Source organism: Chelonoidis abingdonii, chromosome 9, assembly GCF_003597395.2.
Source record: "Chelonoidis abingdonii isolate Lonesome George chromosome 9, CheloAbing_2.0, whole genome shotgun sequence".
In the NCBI taxonomy this organism is placed as follows: Eukaryota; Metazoa; Chordata; order Testudines; family Testudinidae; genus Chelonoidis; species Chelonoidis abingdonii.
Genome location: NC_133777.1, coordinates 19,631,539 through 19,646,089, shown reverse-complemented (window position 1 = coordinate 19,646,089; position 14,551 = coordinate 19,631,539). Strand labels below are relative to the sequence as shown.

Here is a 14,551-nt window from a genome sequence, read left to right as displayed (position 1 = left end):
ATCTTGTGCCCACCCAATGCTCCCACTGAAGTCAATGGAATTTTTGGGTGTGTAAGGAATGCAGGATCAGGTCCTAACAATGAACTGTCTTTCCAACACAGCTTTCAAACTTCGTTCTGGTCCCTGTTTACCTGAGAACAGCTTACACTGGGCTCTGTGGCTTTCTCTGGGCTATCTTCATTTGCTTTTCACAACAGAGCGGTGATGGCACAGCAAAGTCGGCTTTTCTGTGGTTCCGAAGAGAAGAGGTCAATGCAGATGGAGAACCATCAGAGAAATGAGGAAGTTGTTTAATGGAGTATTTATTTTAAATGGTTAAAATGTGCTTATAAAGGGCAATGAATTGCACCGCCAGCTGATTGCTGTGTTTTAAAATGAATCTTCATCCGAGGGCTCAGTGGTCATTATATACAGTGCAATAGTTTGGTTTTGCACCTGTTTATTTTCACAGAAAAGAGGCCCATTGTATATTGCTGTTTAATTATTTTCATGCTGGCAGCTAGTCTCCTCTGGGGACTCTAGCCACTTGCTTGTCAGAGTGCAGCAAGAGCATTTGCACAACATGGTAGCCAGCCTCATTGGGGAGAAATATTAGCTGTAATTTAATTTTCAAGCAACTTCTAATTGCTAGAAAAAGGAGGATAGAACAGTGTTTATACCTGCCAGTTATTATGGGAGCAAGATTGCTTTTGCATTCACTGGAGTTTTCTCTGAATTGCAACATATGGTACTGAATCTATATTTATTCTGAGAAAAAATTGTACTCTTTTTTTTTATAAGAACCGATTATAACATTTTAAAAACTTTTGCCTTAGCCTGCAGTGAGAATCTGTACAAAGACAATAATTTAGCCTTGCAAAATTTACCAGCCTAAGCACAAAATGTATTTGCTCACCCTCTACAATGATCAATGACACGGAAAAATTAACAACATTTTATGTCTATTTAGCATAGTTTCCCAACTGGAGTGAGTGAATGGAATTTTGCAAGACTGATGTACCTGTTGAATTGTTATTGCTGTGTGTGTATTTAATATCCTCAAGATAATGAGGCAATTAAAAGATGGCTTTATTTATTCTGGTTAGAACTTTTAAAATCAACATTATATTTGGATATTTGTACTCCTTTTCAGTAAGATTCATGGTGTATGGAGTATGGATGAATGTGTATGATAGAGACAATATATAACACTCAAAAGCAAATTAGAAATAATGTGCTCAAATTAATGCTTTTTGTGATAATTCTATTATAGGTAGTGCTTTTATTTTTATTTCTGCATGTGCCTTAAATGTATAGTGATGAACTGTATTCATTTAGAAGAAAGGAACTTGGGAGGAGTGCCACTGCAGGGAAAATAAGGGAAATTGACAAGAATTTCAAGGAAGAGTATACACAATCTCTATGTGATCTGCAATAAGATGTGGAAAGCATTCAATTGTGATCGTTTTTGAACTTTTACCAATAAATGTGACAGCTATCAGGATTGCAAATAATAAGAAATAAGGTTCAGTTTGATATCAGATTACTAATCCCTCCTACGGAGTTGAAAGACAGTTATTTTCTGTTCTCTGTTTCTTTACCGTGTCAGCATGCACAAAATGAAAAGAATATAGTTCTTGGAGAAAAAATGATGACTGAGATTTAGTGTTGCTTTGCTGTGTGCTGTAACAATATGCTAATATGCCTTGAAGTAGATGCAATTTGTTAGTGGATGAAATGATTCATATATACTTATAATTGTTAGTAAAATTTGTAATGAGTGGAACATCCCTCTTATTTTTAAAGCTTTGGATGTTTATACAAGCTCTGCATTAGTGCTGTATACTTTTCTGATGCCAGTTATTCAGGAACTTGGCTTAAATAGGATTTTTGTCTGGATAAGAACTTCAGGATTTATCTCCATGTTTCTTCTGTTTGCAGTATATAGAAAAGTAGTTCTTTGTTCCTTTGCTCTTTTGTGTAATCACACTGGAGCATGTAGTTCTCATGCTTCAGTAAACTTAAGAATCTAAGTAATCCTTTTACTCCCTCCATTTCTCTTGAAAAGTTGGTAAGGACTACGTAAGTAAACTAATCTCTCTTCCTGTTCTAAAACCTCTTTGTAATCACAAGCTTTGGCAGTTAGTAGGCATGTTTCAGGGGTGGGAGATGCAAAAATGTGGCTATCTTGGGCCAGATCCTCAGGTGGTGTAAATTGGCATAGCTCCTTTGAAATTTTTGGAACTCTGTCAGTATATACCATCTGAAGAACTGGCTCCTTACTTTTTGGAAATACTATAATTTCTTACCACTTTATAGATTAGGAGACTCTAATATGACTTTTCCTACATATGCAGGGCTAATGAGTTGGTGATACAGTACTTACCAACAAGAACATCCAAAGTAGCAAACCGCGGACAAGCAGCTGGGCAGGTTTGCCCTCATGTTTGTTTGGATGCGTGTTTCATAGGTGGTCCCAGAGAGTCCACCTAAAGGAGCTGTAATAGACTTAATGCCAACTGAACACTGCACAAAATTCACCAAAAAAGTATGGCTAGATATAAGAAGTCAAGGTGGAACTCAGCAGACAGAGGGAACTCTCTGCCATCAGCTATCAGGCATGTATTCACATTACACCTCCATTTCATGGGGTTGTTTCTAAGATCAAATGAGTAGAGAAGGCAAATTCTGACCAAGTGTGACAGCAACTTGGTTTTATTCGGCGTAGCTTATACAGGGTCTGAATTTGGCCAAGTGAGAATTTGAAAGTCTGTTCCAATTACACTAATTTTAAAAAAATGTACTGCCCTAGATCATTTTGATATCTGAGTCACATTCTGCTAAGAGTTCAGGTTGGTATCTAGAAAAAGCCCAGAAGAAGGTCTGAGTTTTTCCTGCCCTGGAAAGCAGCAGCCACTGACATTGCCCAGAATCTTAGGTTTCACAGTATGGTACATGAGAAGCTGCTTGGCTCACATATGTACCATGCTAATGAGCACCATCTAAGTATGTATAGCATGTTAATAATAATATTGATGCCACATTTGCGACCTAGAAAGCTTCTGCCATCCCATTTTCTCCTGGTATAGCAATGCTCGCTTTATGGCAATGGGAAAAGGGGTACAAGGAATATACATATATTAGGGTGGGAAACATCCATTTTAATTTTACTTGGAAAATGGTTGTATTTTTGCAGAAAATCAGTAAACAGTAAAAGTCATTATTTGGACCTGACTATCTTTAATGGTGTGTGTATAAACCCATGTTTTTGTGAAAAGTTCCATGGGATCATCGTGGACCATAAGCAGTGAAGACCTTAGTTTTACGTCACACCCAGAAGATGGCACCTCCTATTGCAAAGTCCTTATCACAAGGAGCAGGTTATGGAATTACTAGGATCAGGGTTATTAACCCCATTTTACAGGTGAGGAAATTGAGTCTCAGAGAAGATTAATGACATACTGAGGGATATTCAGCAATTCAGGGGCAGAGCCAAGAACAGAATCTAGAACTTCTGCCTTCAGATGGTTATGCTATAGCCACTGGACTCTACTCTCTCTCAGATTAGAGGAAAATACAAATCTGGGATTATTATTATTTTATTAGATAATAGGTAATTAATATATTTCCAGAAGCAAGCATGGCATCCAGGAGGAAAGAAAGGCATAAAATCTGAGGCTCCAGGCATCAGCACTCCAAGCACGTGCCTGAAGCAGCAAGCCATGGGGGGCGCCCTGCTGGTCCCTGCAAGGGCAGCAGTCAGGCAGCCATCAGCGGCTTGCCTGCAGGAGGTCCGCCGGTCCCGCGGATTCAGCAGTAATTTGGCGGCGGGTGTGCTGAAGCTGTGGAACTAGGGACCTCCCGCAGGCAAGCTGCCGAAGCCACTGGACCGGGGACCTCTCTCAGGTGTGCCACTGAAGGCAGCCTGCCTGCCGTGCTTACGGCGGCAAAAAAGCTAGAGCCACCTCTGCATAAAATGATAACTTCAATAGATGTATAAAATCAACATGCAAAGACTAGTGATGATGCTATGTTAGAGACTGCTAAATTTAATCATTTATTTGTGAAATTCTTGAAGAGGAAGCTGTCCAATGGATTTGAGGCAGTCTGAAGTAAACAACATGTAGTACAATGGACAACAATTTAAACTACTTGTGCAAATGCCTGTGAGTTTAGAATTGGTTGTAATCTCTCAGGAGAAAGATCTATGGTCATTGTAAACCACTCAATTAAGATGCTTGCTCAATCCATACCAGTGATTAAAAAAGCAAATGAGATGATGGATTATATTAGGACAGGGACAGAAAAAGTGTGAACCCATTCAAAGTAGTAGATATTTTATGTTATTTTGATATTTATAAAGGAATTGTCCTCAGTGGAAACATTTTCTGCTTCTCTGAATGGAAATGAATTTTGCAAATAAAACCAAATCTGCAAATTTTTTAACATGAGACAGAGCAACTTTCACAAAAAAGAGGTGCTGGAATCTTCCTGTATTGGAGATGCTTGTTTTGATGCTTCATAATAATACATTAACCCTTTTCTCTACTGGTTCTATAAGTCATTTGCTGCCCTTTCATCACTCCATTGATGTCAGTGTAGTATTGGAGGTGCCTGGCAGATAGAGCAGCAAAGGAAGTGTGTTTCACTCCCCAGACCTGTAATACAATATGTACAGATTAGCATCAGTCAAAAAGTTTGTGTTCATTTCTAAGATATACTGTGTACAGTTCATAAAGTAGGTAAGTGCTACTTGTGTTAAAATGTATGTGGAATTCAAGCAGGAAAAGAGAATGCAGTGAAATAGCATGGGAAGCTTGGCATTTTATTAAACTGTTTATCCATCCTTCTCATGCAAATTGCATTTCTTTCTTGAAATGTACATGATAAGGCTGCTGTTGAAGAAAACAAAAAGGCTAGATTATTATTATTTAGAGGTACACATTATACACGTGGAATACATTGGTCTGTTCCACTTGCTTTTCACACCAGGAAGAAAGGCAGCTTAATCAGCTAGCTGGGGATTCCCCCATTGCAGGTGTATCTCCAAGTGGCACAGAGCTATGGTCCTGAGGCTTTTCTAACCTACACTGCAGGCTGAACCCAGCTGGCCCCAGGATTAGAGAAGAAGAAAGATAGTTTAAAGTCATCTTTGCTCATTCTCTCCTCAGCTGCACAGTGCAGGTTATGGCCCTGTAAATTTAGTTGCTTATTTTATTTTATTACAGATTAACAGTTGATACTGTAAATTATTTTTGTATACAAGCATTACAGAGATGTATCAGATGACCATGATAATGGAATACAGTAGAGGTAAATCTGTGTATGTTACAGGTTAAAACAGAAGAGGAAACTCTTTGGGACTTTAGAGGTCTTTAGGGTGAAGAGGAAGTGGTGCAATCAGATTTAGGGAACTCCCTGCTAGAAATATATGAATTGATGGATTAGCAGCAGCACTGGAGAAAATTCTTTGACTTTTCAGAGATTCAGCAATTCCAAGGCCAGAAAGGGCCACTGTGAGCATTTAGTCTGCCCTCCTGTATAACATAGCCATAGAATTTCCCCAAAATAATTCCTAGAGTAGTGGTTCTCAACCTGTGGTCTGCAGACCATGTCTTAAGGGGTCAGCAAAAGACTAAGACTGAAAACTGACTGGACAAAATTCAATTATATATACAGACAATAGATTTCCAAAAGGTCCGTACCTCCATTCAAAAATTTTTAGGAGTCTGCAAATGAAAAACGTTTGAGAACCACTTCTAGAGCATATCTTTTAGAAAAACATTCAATCTTGATATAAAAATTGCCTGTGATGGAGAATCCACCATGACCCTTAGTAAATTGTTCCAATGGTTAATTACCCTCAGTGTTAAAAATGTATAACTTATTTGACTTATGGTGAGAAAGATCAAGCATCTCAAATGAAGACAAAAACCAAGAGAGAAAACTCATTGCATTTCTCCATGCTGAAAATGGGTCAATAATGTACAGGAGACCAGTATGAGAGGCTGTATCAAATACAGTGGAGTCTTTTTTTAGTGAACTCACATATAGTGAAAACACCTTTCTAGGGAAGAAGAATGGAAGATCAAAATTGCCTCCCATTGTAATGTGCAAATTCCAGTTCTGGTTGTAGTGAACCTCTACTCAGAATGAAGTTGGTTCAGTGAGAAATAGTTTCAATATAAGAGGGCCCCACTGTAGTAAGTGTTTGTAAAATGAAGTGATTACAGTGTAACATCAGTATCTAAGGAAAAAGCCAGATTTACCTACAGTATAATGTGTGGAAATATCATGAAGCTGGAATGACAAATGTGAGAACTGGAACAGCGTTAGCAACATAATTACATTGGAACTTCCATATAATAATTATTTGCATTAATTTCTATAGCATTTTTCATCTGAGCTGCTCAAAGCCTTTTATGAATGTTCAGGGGGGAAATCCTCTTCTTAGCACCCACCCAGAGTAACTGGGCTGGGAACTGATGATCTTTGAGGGAGCAGAGAGGAGTAATCCTCTCCCAGAGAACCTGCCCCGAGGTCCACTTCCCAGTCTCAGGAACAGAGTAGTCTCCGCAGCTCTTGCAGCCCACTCCAGATGTGTGTGGAGGCGGGGGAAGGATTTGGTCAGTGACCCAATGATCCTATACCCAAGAAACTGAGCACAGAAACACAGCCAGTCTACACTGAACAGGGCTTTGACACACACAGTTTCCAACCCATATGAACTTCCAAAACCTGTACACACAGCACAACTGCAGGGTTCAACAGCATCTGAGACTCTTCTGCCTGTGGAGAGATGGCAGCTTTTGCTCTGAATTAGTTAACCTTCCCAATGCCCTCTGCTGACTAGTTCATGGCTGGGGAAACTGAGGCACAAATTATTTCCCCATGGTCATACAGTGAGCATATGGTAGGGGACACTCATTCCCTGACTCCTTTTCCTGAGCTTTTATCAGAAGACTAGCTTTCCCCCCACTGCACCTGTGTTAGTGATGCCACAGACTTTTTAGGTGGAGCTTTCTTCCCTTTACTTTCACGTTTTCCATTAGTGCATGGCTTATGTAACATCTTCAGTCTTTCTCTCACCCTCGTTGAGTGGCTGAGATTGAGGAATCGACTTTTCTGGCATTCCTCTACTGCTTGTGGTGGTCTCATCTCACCATTACTTTAACAGCCCAATCCTACAGCCATAGCTCAGGCAAAACTGCTATATAATTCAATATGTGTGGTTTGTCTGTATTAGGTTTGCACGCTCAGTCCCTTGATATAGTCTTGGTAATGATGGGGTTTGATATCTCACTCTTTGAAATAAGCATCACATTTACTTATCTAATAAAATACGCTCAGCTGCTTCCATTTCATGCATCACATACTTTTATTTTCACATCCAAAGCACAAGATTATTAGTTGTACCTGAGCTGCCATAGTAGGCCAGTGACATTGATTGAAGTACTTTATGTTAATTACATGCTCAATTGATAATTGTCACAATACATAGTGATGAGAGACTAGTAGAATGTAGTAATTACATCTGATGTTATGTAGAAGTACTTGTACTGTTCCAGTGCAATATTTCTCTTGTTCTGTAAGTAGGATTCTGAAAATTCAATGGGACATAGGCTCCTCAGTCACTTGGAGATGAATTTTTAAATGTATTTAGGCACTTAAAGATGCAGATAGGCACTTAGTGGGATTTTCAAAAGCTCCTAGCTCCAATTCCCACTGAGAGCTCAGTCCTGCACAACTCCCAATGGGAGTTAGGGGTCTCGGTGCTTTGAAATTCCCATTAGGCGCCTATCTGCATCTGTAGGTGCCTAAATAAATACTTTTTAAAATCTAGCCTTTAGACACTTGTGAATATCCTGAGAGACATGGAGCACCTGCAGCTCCCACTGGCTCAGAGGAGTACAGGGGCTATTTTGTGTGTCTCTCTTGGTGCAAGGATCCCAAATGGAACAGGTAGGAGGTAGGGTTCTGTGCTGACTCAGAGAATGGACTGGCTGCATTTAGTTGATCATGTTGCACTGTCCTTGCAGATGATGTAGCTTGCATAGCCCCATATTCACTGTTAAGGGAGGGAATTACAGCTCTTTTAGACATGTGGGGCTGTACAGTTCCACATTGTCCACTACTCAGCCCAGTGAATAAATGGCACAGTTTGTCCCATCAGACTGAAGCAGGAGATTGGAAGATTACAACTGCCATTTCAAGGTGAAGGAGAGAAGAGAATGCTAAGTGGAAGGGACAGACATACCTATGGTATTGCATGTGTAAAATTGCTCTTATACTGAATCGGGTGTTTTATTGTCCTTGTAATTTTATGTCTTGTGGACCAGCAACAAAATAACACATCTTTCTTCTATGCTTCCGGGCCTGTGAACATTTTTGAGCTCTCATGTAAGATCAGCCCTTGTGCAGGGAAAATGGATGTCCACGTGCAATTACCTTTAATTTTTGGACTTGCTAATGCCAATGCAGGTAAACTCAGGCCCTGAGTGAGATGGCGAAGTGATACTATGTTGGCATGTTTTTTATGACTTTTTATTTTAACAGATGTATCTGTGTATTAAAGTTCAATACACTATTGTACACTTCTGTTAGCATGCAACCTATCATATCCTAGACCCTGTATCTGTGTGTAATTCAGGAATCTGTTTTTCTGTGTATCTGTTACCACCCAATACCCATGTAAAATTCTGCTGCAAGATAATGGCTCACCTACATGACAAGGTGCTGAAATTGGTCCAAAGATGGAAAAATGTGAGTATTATACTGAGGACTTTATTACCAGTACTATTTGTAATGTATCCAACTTTTACAAGTCAAGGAAAAGTACAGATAATATGATGGTTTTTAGTGTACTGCTGTAAAGTTTACAATCAAAGAGCAAAGTGTGAATGTAGCATGAGTTTACTAAGAAAAATAAAAGGTCAGATATCTTTTGTTGTGGTCCAAAGTACTGCCAGGTGAAACTTGGTCATTAAGCCTCAACTGGGATACTCAAACTGTTTCTGTTCTATCTGCCTGGACCTGTATATGCCCTTGTGTATGGAATACCAGTTTGTACTTCTAGGGCTGCTGTATTTTGTATTCTGTAATGTGACCTTTCACACAGAATGGAATCTGAGTAAATAGATTTTTTTTTAAATGCTGGTGTGGTCTCTATTACTGATCTCTCTGCAACTTTTGCAATCAGACTTTGTATAGACACAGACACCAAACCCCTGCCTTCAAATAAACCACTCCACTTAAACAAAAACTCAGCATAACTGACCATATTTTGATGATTTCCACCCAAAACCATAGATCAGCTCAGCTTCTCTTGAAACCCAGTTCAGACACAAAGGTTTATAAGGCTTGGTCAACCTGGTCTGTGTATTAGGGGCTCAGTCCTGCAAGAATCTGAGTGCTGTAGCCCTGATCCAGCAAAGCCTTTAAGCACTTGTTTAATATTAAGCATGTGATAATGGAGCAACTCCTACTTAAAGTTGAATGCATGCTTAAGGGCTCTGCTGGATTGGGACCAGAGAGTTCAGCCTCTTGAAGGACTGAGCTCTAGGTTAGTGATACAAAATGAGACCTTACATGGCCTGGCCTCACAGAGTTTAAGTTACAAGTCAGAAAGACTGTGGAACAAATTCATATGTGAGGTGGCAAATTTGCAGATTTTTTCCCCAGAAAAACAACTTTGGGAACACAAAATGGTGCAGTATTAAATGAAGAAAATGTCCACTAAATTTTGCCAATCATGTCATTTTTTGCTTGGCATTTTTTGGGTAATGTCTCTTGTCATTTTTCAACATAAACTGTACTTTAAATACAAGTAAATGGAAATAATAAAGAATTACTAATTAAATGCTCAGTTGATTCATTCATTCTTAATTAAACAGGTAGTCAGTGATATGTTAAACCCAGAGATGTACCCATTTAATAGTTCACATTCCAAGCACTAATCAAAAATCAAGAAGTCAGAATAAGATGACATATAACTCAGAGAACATGAATGCACATATGTGCTGATCCGCATCTTAAATTCAAGAAACTTCATATCTCCCTTTAATATGTTCCTTAGAATGCCTTGCCATACTGCCTTTAAACTACAGAGTACTTTTCCAATCCTGGCAGAAATGTAAACCAGCAGCGGGAAAGGAGTAACACTCCAGTTATTTATCTGCAACAAGTCTGAATTATATATGAAGTTATTTTGGCCTAAAATACATTTACAGGAATGATTAATGATATGAAAAGCCACGTAAATACATAAAAAGGCAGTAACTATTCATGGTATGGGAAAGATTCATAATGAGGAAGTAATATCAATACTGATACATGATACACATTAATCTACTAGCCCTGACCCTGATTTTGCATAAGGATCTGCTAGAGCAATGGTTCTCAAACTTTTGTATTGGTGACCCCTCTCACACAGCAAATGTCTGAGTGTGTCCCTCCCCTTATAAATTAAAAACACTTAAAAAATATTTAACACTATTATGAATGCTGGTGATGAAGCGGGGTTCAGGAGTGGAGGCTGACAACTCATGACTTCCCATCTAATAGGGTGACTAGATGTCCTAATTTTATAGGGACAGTCCCGATATTTGGGACTTTGTCTTATATAGGCTCCTATTACCCCTCACCCTCTGTTCCGATTTTTCACACTTGCTGTCTGGTCACCCAACCAAGTAATAACCTTGAGACCCCCTGAGGGATCGCGACCTCCAGTTTGAGAACCCCTGTGATGGAGCAGACTCTTGCATCCCTGTGGACTCCCACTGATGTGGAAGGGGGAAGGATCAGTGCCTCTAAGAGTTCTTCTTTCATGACAGCACACAACTGAACATAGTTATAACCTGCAAAAAGATATTAAGCTATCTCTTGCCCCTCTATTTTTAATTAGGATTTATATACTCCGAAGAAACAAATAAAATTTACTTTTGCCTAATATACATTTTAAAAGAAAATGTGATACACACAATATCAGAAACAAAGAGAGAAAGAGCATTGATTTTTTTAGGGCAGTAACATGAATCAATGACATGAATGGTCTCATATACATTGGCAAGATCAAACCCTGTTATAATGTCACTGAAGTATTATACCCCAATCTCCTTACATAGTAAATTTGTCTGGATAGACAGCTCATGACATTATGGGGACAAGAGATTATGTTTCATGCGGTCTTGTTCACAGATCCAGATTCCCAGGTATTGCGTTCATCTATGGCCTACATGCATCTGTGTTGAGGAATCTGGTTACAGCACACTTTGACATGTCCCAGACATCCTGGACACTCTGAAAACACAGGCAGGTCCATTCTACACTACAAAATTGAATCACTGAGGGAGAATTTACATGGTTGAAATTCAAGTGCAGATGGTACCAGTATGAGCAGGAACTATTTCATGTAAACTGTGCTGTACTGTGTTTTAGAACAATGCTGTAAACCTCTTTAGGGTGTTTGTTTCTATATCTTAGACTCTGTAGCTTGGTTTGGCTAGCAAGTTGCTCAGGAAACAAATCCCTGTGGTAGAATTGTGCTAGTGTCAACGACTTGTTGCTAACATGGTTTCAACTATAGTATAGCCAATATAGTATATATAAAAGGCTCAATAAGGCTAAAAATAAAAAAAAAATCTGCTGGCATCCTCCCACAAGAAATTAAAATCAGACTCGTGTAAAGTCTACGTGAATATAAGCAAAAGATAAAATACTTTTACATATAATCCACAATTTCATTTTACTTTACTAGGTCAAACTTCAAAATGTAAATTTTAATGATGAATAAATATAAACCTTTGCAGAAGTTTTACCAATATTTTTATGATGTTGGAATGACTGAACTGTCTTACAAGGAACAGTGCCCCTACTTCCTGCTTCCCCTGTGGCCAAGAACTAGCCAGATCTGGCCCTTGGAGAATATCATTGGTGTAATCAGATTGCCAGGATAATAGAGCCCTGCCTCCCTCTCCCCATTATGCTAGTCATAAGACTATGCCAGGAGCTTCCCCAGCGAAAGGGGAATGAAAAAAGTGCTGCTGTGATCTGGCTATTTTCAGCAACAAAAGTTTCTTGTGGGCCATTACAGCTGAGTGTAAATTATAGCAGCCCTCTGGCTCCTCTAGCTTTCACCAACATTCAAATCATCCCCCAGCCAGCCCAGTGTCTGTTATCCCATAAATGGACCATGAAGTACTTTTCCTCCTTGCCTTGTGAGCTGCTTTGAGCCAAAGCTCAGAACTGGAGTCAATGCATTTGTGATAAACATCAAGGAAAATATTGTCAGCTGGTTTTAGATTTGGTTTCAAGAAGGATAAGTCTACAGCAGCTTAAGCATATTCCAAAATGAAAGCGCTTGATGAAAACAGAATATTTTTTCTCCAGATGTTAAATAGGCCAACCGTGAAACAAATGCAGTCAACTTTTCTGCTAAATCTCACTAAATTAAACTGAGCAGTAAGCTGCCTATAGCATCCACTTGTGAGACTGGGAAATTAGAGACAGACTGTTCCCTCCTGTGAAAAAATATCCCAAGGAAATAAAACACTTCTACATTGTTGTGAGGTCTCACAGTGGTTTCTCTTCTGTATCATTCCTTCACTGAGTTGGGATTGAGACCTGTGGAAAGAACAAGGCCTCTAGTACCCACATAAACAGGGGATCTGTGGGAGCCTGATGCAAAAAAAATCTATAGATCCCTGACAGCTATGTGAAGCCAAAGATTATTCACGTACACCTTCTTCTACCCTGATTTACACGGCATGCTGCCATTCTCTGAGCAAAGAGCAAACAGTATATATAGTGTCTTGGCTGCTGCAGGAGATCATTGGTATGTACTGGAGGGAAAGGGGGCAATAGATTGGCACACACAAAAACTGTCCAATTTCAAATGCCTAGCCACAGCACCTGAAGACACTACTTGATGAATAAATCATTGTAGGAACTGAAGCAGTCAGGTGGTATGATTTAATGAGAGAAATATAAATCAGACCTGAAGGACATCTGTATTTTTCTACATCTCAAACTTCTGAATAACTGGAATGAACTGAAATTTTCATAGTTTCTTTCCTTATGATGCATTCAGTAAAAGAGAACAAACCTTGTGGGCATAAGAGTAAATATCTTTCTGAGGTGCATTCAAGGGCATCATTAGCTGCAGGGAAATTACTTCAACTGCAAATGATGCCACATCATAATAGCAAAAATGCTAGAACATAAGCAACTTAATTTCTTCTGATAAGACCTCAGTCCTGCAAATGCTTGCATGTTAACTCATCGGGACTACTCAAATACTCACATGTGTAACTGTTTGCAGGTTCAGCCCTAATATTATAATGTAGATTTATCAAAGGTAAGCAGGTGAAAACACACTATCAGAATATGATTAATTGACTGATATGCTCTGTCACCTACAGTTCATTTCTCGAAGTATCATGATTTCTTACTATTGCTATTCCTTTTTTCTTTCAGGTTAGCAAACTCAGATCTTAAAATATTTGATTATTTTCCTAGATTCTTCCTCTATCTCATAAAGAAAGCATTTGGGTGGCAATTATGAAAAGCACCCAAGGGATGGATTAAACCTAAATCAGGCCCAGATGCATCCATATATTGGCCCTCCTCCCCAATCAGCCTCTATCTCCTAGTCCAAACCTGGCCCCTATCCCAGATAGGCTTATGTCTTCCTCCCACTCCCATGTTCTTAATTCCTTCAAGTGAGTCAATACAGCCACCCTCAGGCAGTCACATAGTCACCCAGTTAGCTGTGCATTGTGCTGCCACCTGCTATGCTGCTTCTGACTCACAGCTCTGTCTGGGCTCCTTCTCACTAAGGAACGAAATCTCCCAGAATTTAGCATTTCTTAGTCACTGAGACGAATTCCAGAATGTCTGGGACCCAAAATAGTGCCAGCAAATCTCCACAGAATGCAGATGAAAAGGAAGGAGCCAGGTGTCCTGCAAGCCTTCTAAAATGTTGTCCAAGTAATTCTAATTTGCTAGCTGGCTTCATTCAGTGAAAAGCAGAAATGCAACTAGGCAGAGATTCTCTCAATGATACAATTTTGAATTTTGCTTTTTCTGTGCAGCCTCTACCTCTCCAAAATTAAAAATAACTCCCCCAATGCTGACTTAAAAAAACCCAACATCATCTTTTGAAATCCCTTCCACACACGTTCTACACCCTTATTATGTCTGTAATTGAAAATAAACATTCAGAATTACTGGAAATCCATCAGTTGTCATGAACCAGTCACTTGATCTCTCTTAGCTTTTTTATGTACGGGTTCATGAAGAAACAGTATCACTGTGATCCAGTGGTTAAAACACTGAGTGGGGAGGCAGAAGACGTCAGTGCTGGTCCTTACTCTGTCACTGACTTGCTGAGTGGCAATGGGCAAGTTAATTAACTATGCTTTGTCTGGGCTTCTCATCTGCACAATGAGGGTAATACCACTAACAGTAAAGTGCTATGGGAGCTTTGGATGAAAGGCACTACATCACTGAAAAGAGAAGTGTTGTTAGAAAATTTTACCCACTCACTACCACAATAAAATAAAACTAATAATTG

The 14,551-nt window shown here is 39.3% G+C and overlaps 1 protein-coding gene across 3 annotated transcripts in view; it reads left to right on the top strand.

The window, feature by feature from the left end:
- LOC116832593 (bMERB domain-containing protein 1) overlaps positions 1-14,551 on the top strand; it is a 105,881-nt gene that overhangs the window by 7,662 nt on the left and 83,668 nt on the right. For 2 of the 3 annotated variants that reach the window (XM_032793420.2, XM_032793419.2), the window contains one exon: positions 102-2,584. The exons of the other annotated variant lie outside the window; for it this stretch is intronic. In XM_032793420.2, coding sequence (XP_032649311.1) covers positions 102-205 — 104 coding nt within the window. In that variant the 3' untranslated portion in view covers positions 206-2,584. Of the gene's footprint in view, positions 1-101; positions 2,585-14,551 lie in introns of those variants that run through there. 3 annotated transcript variants of the gene reach the window in all.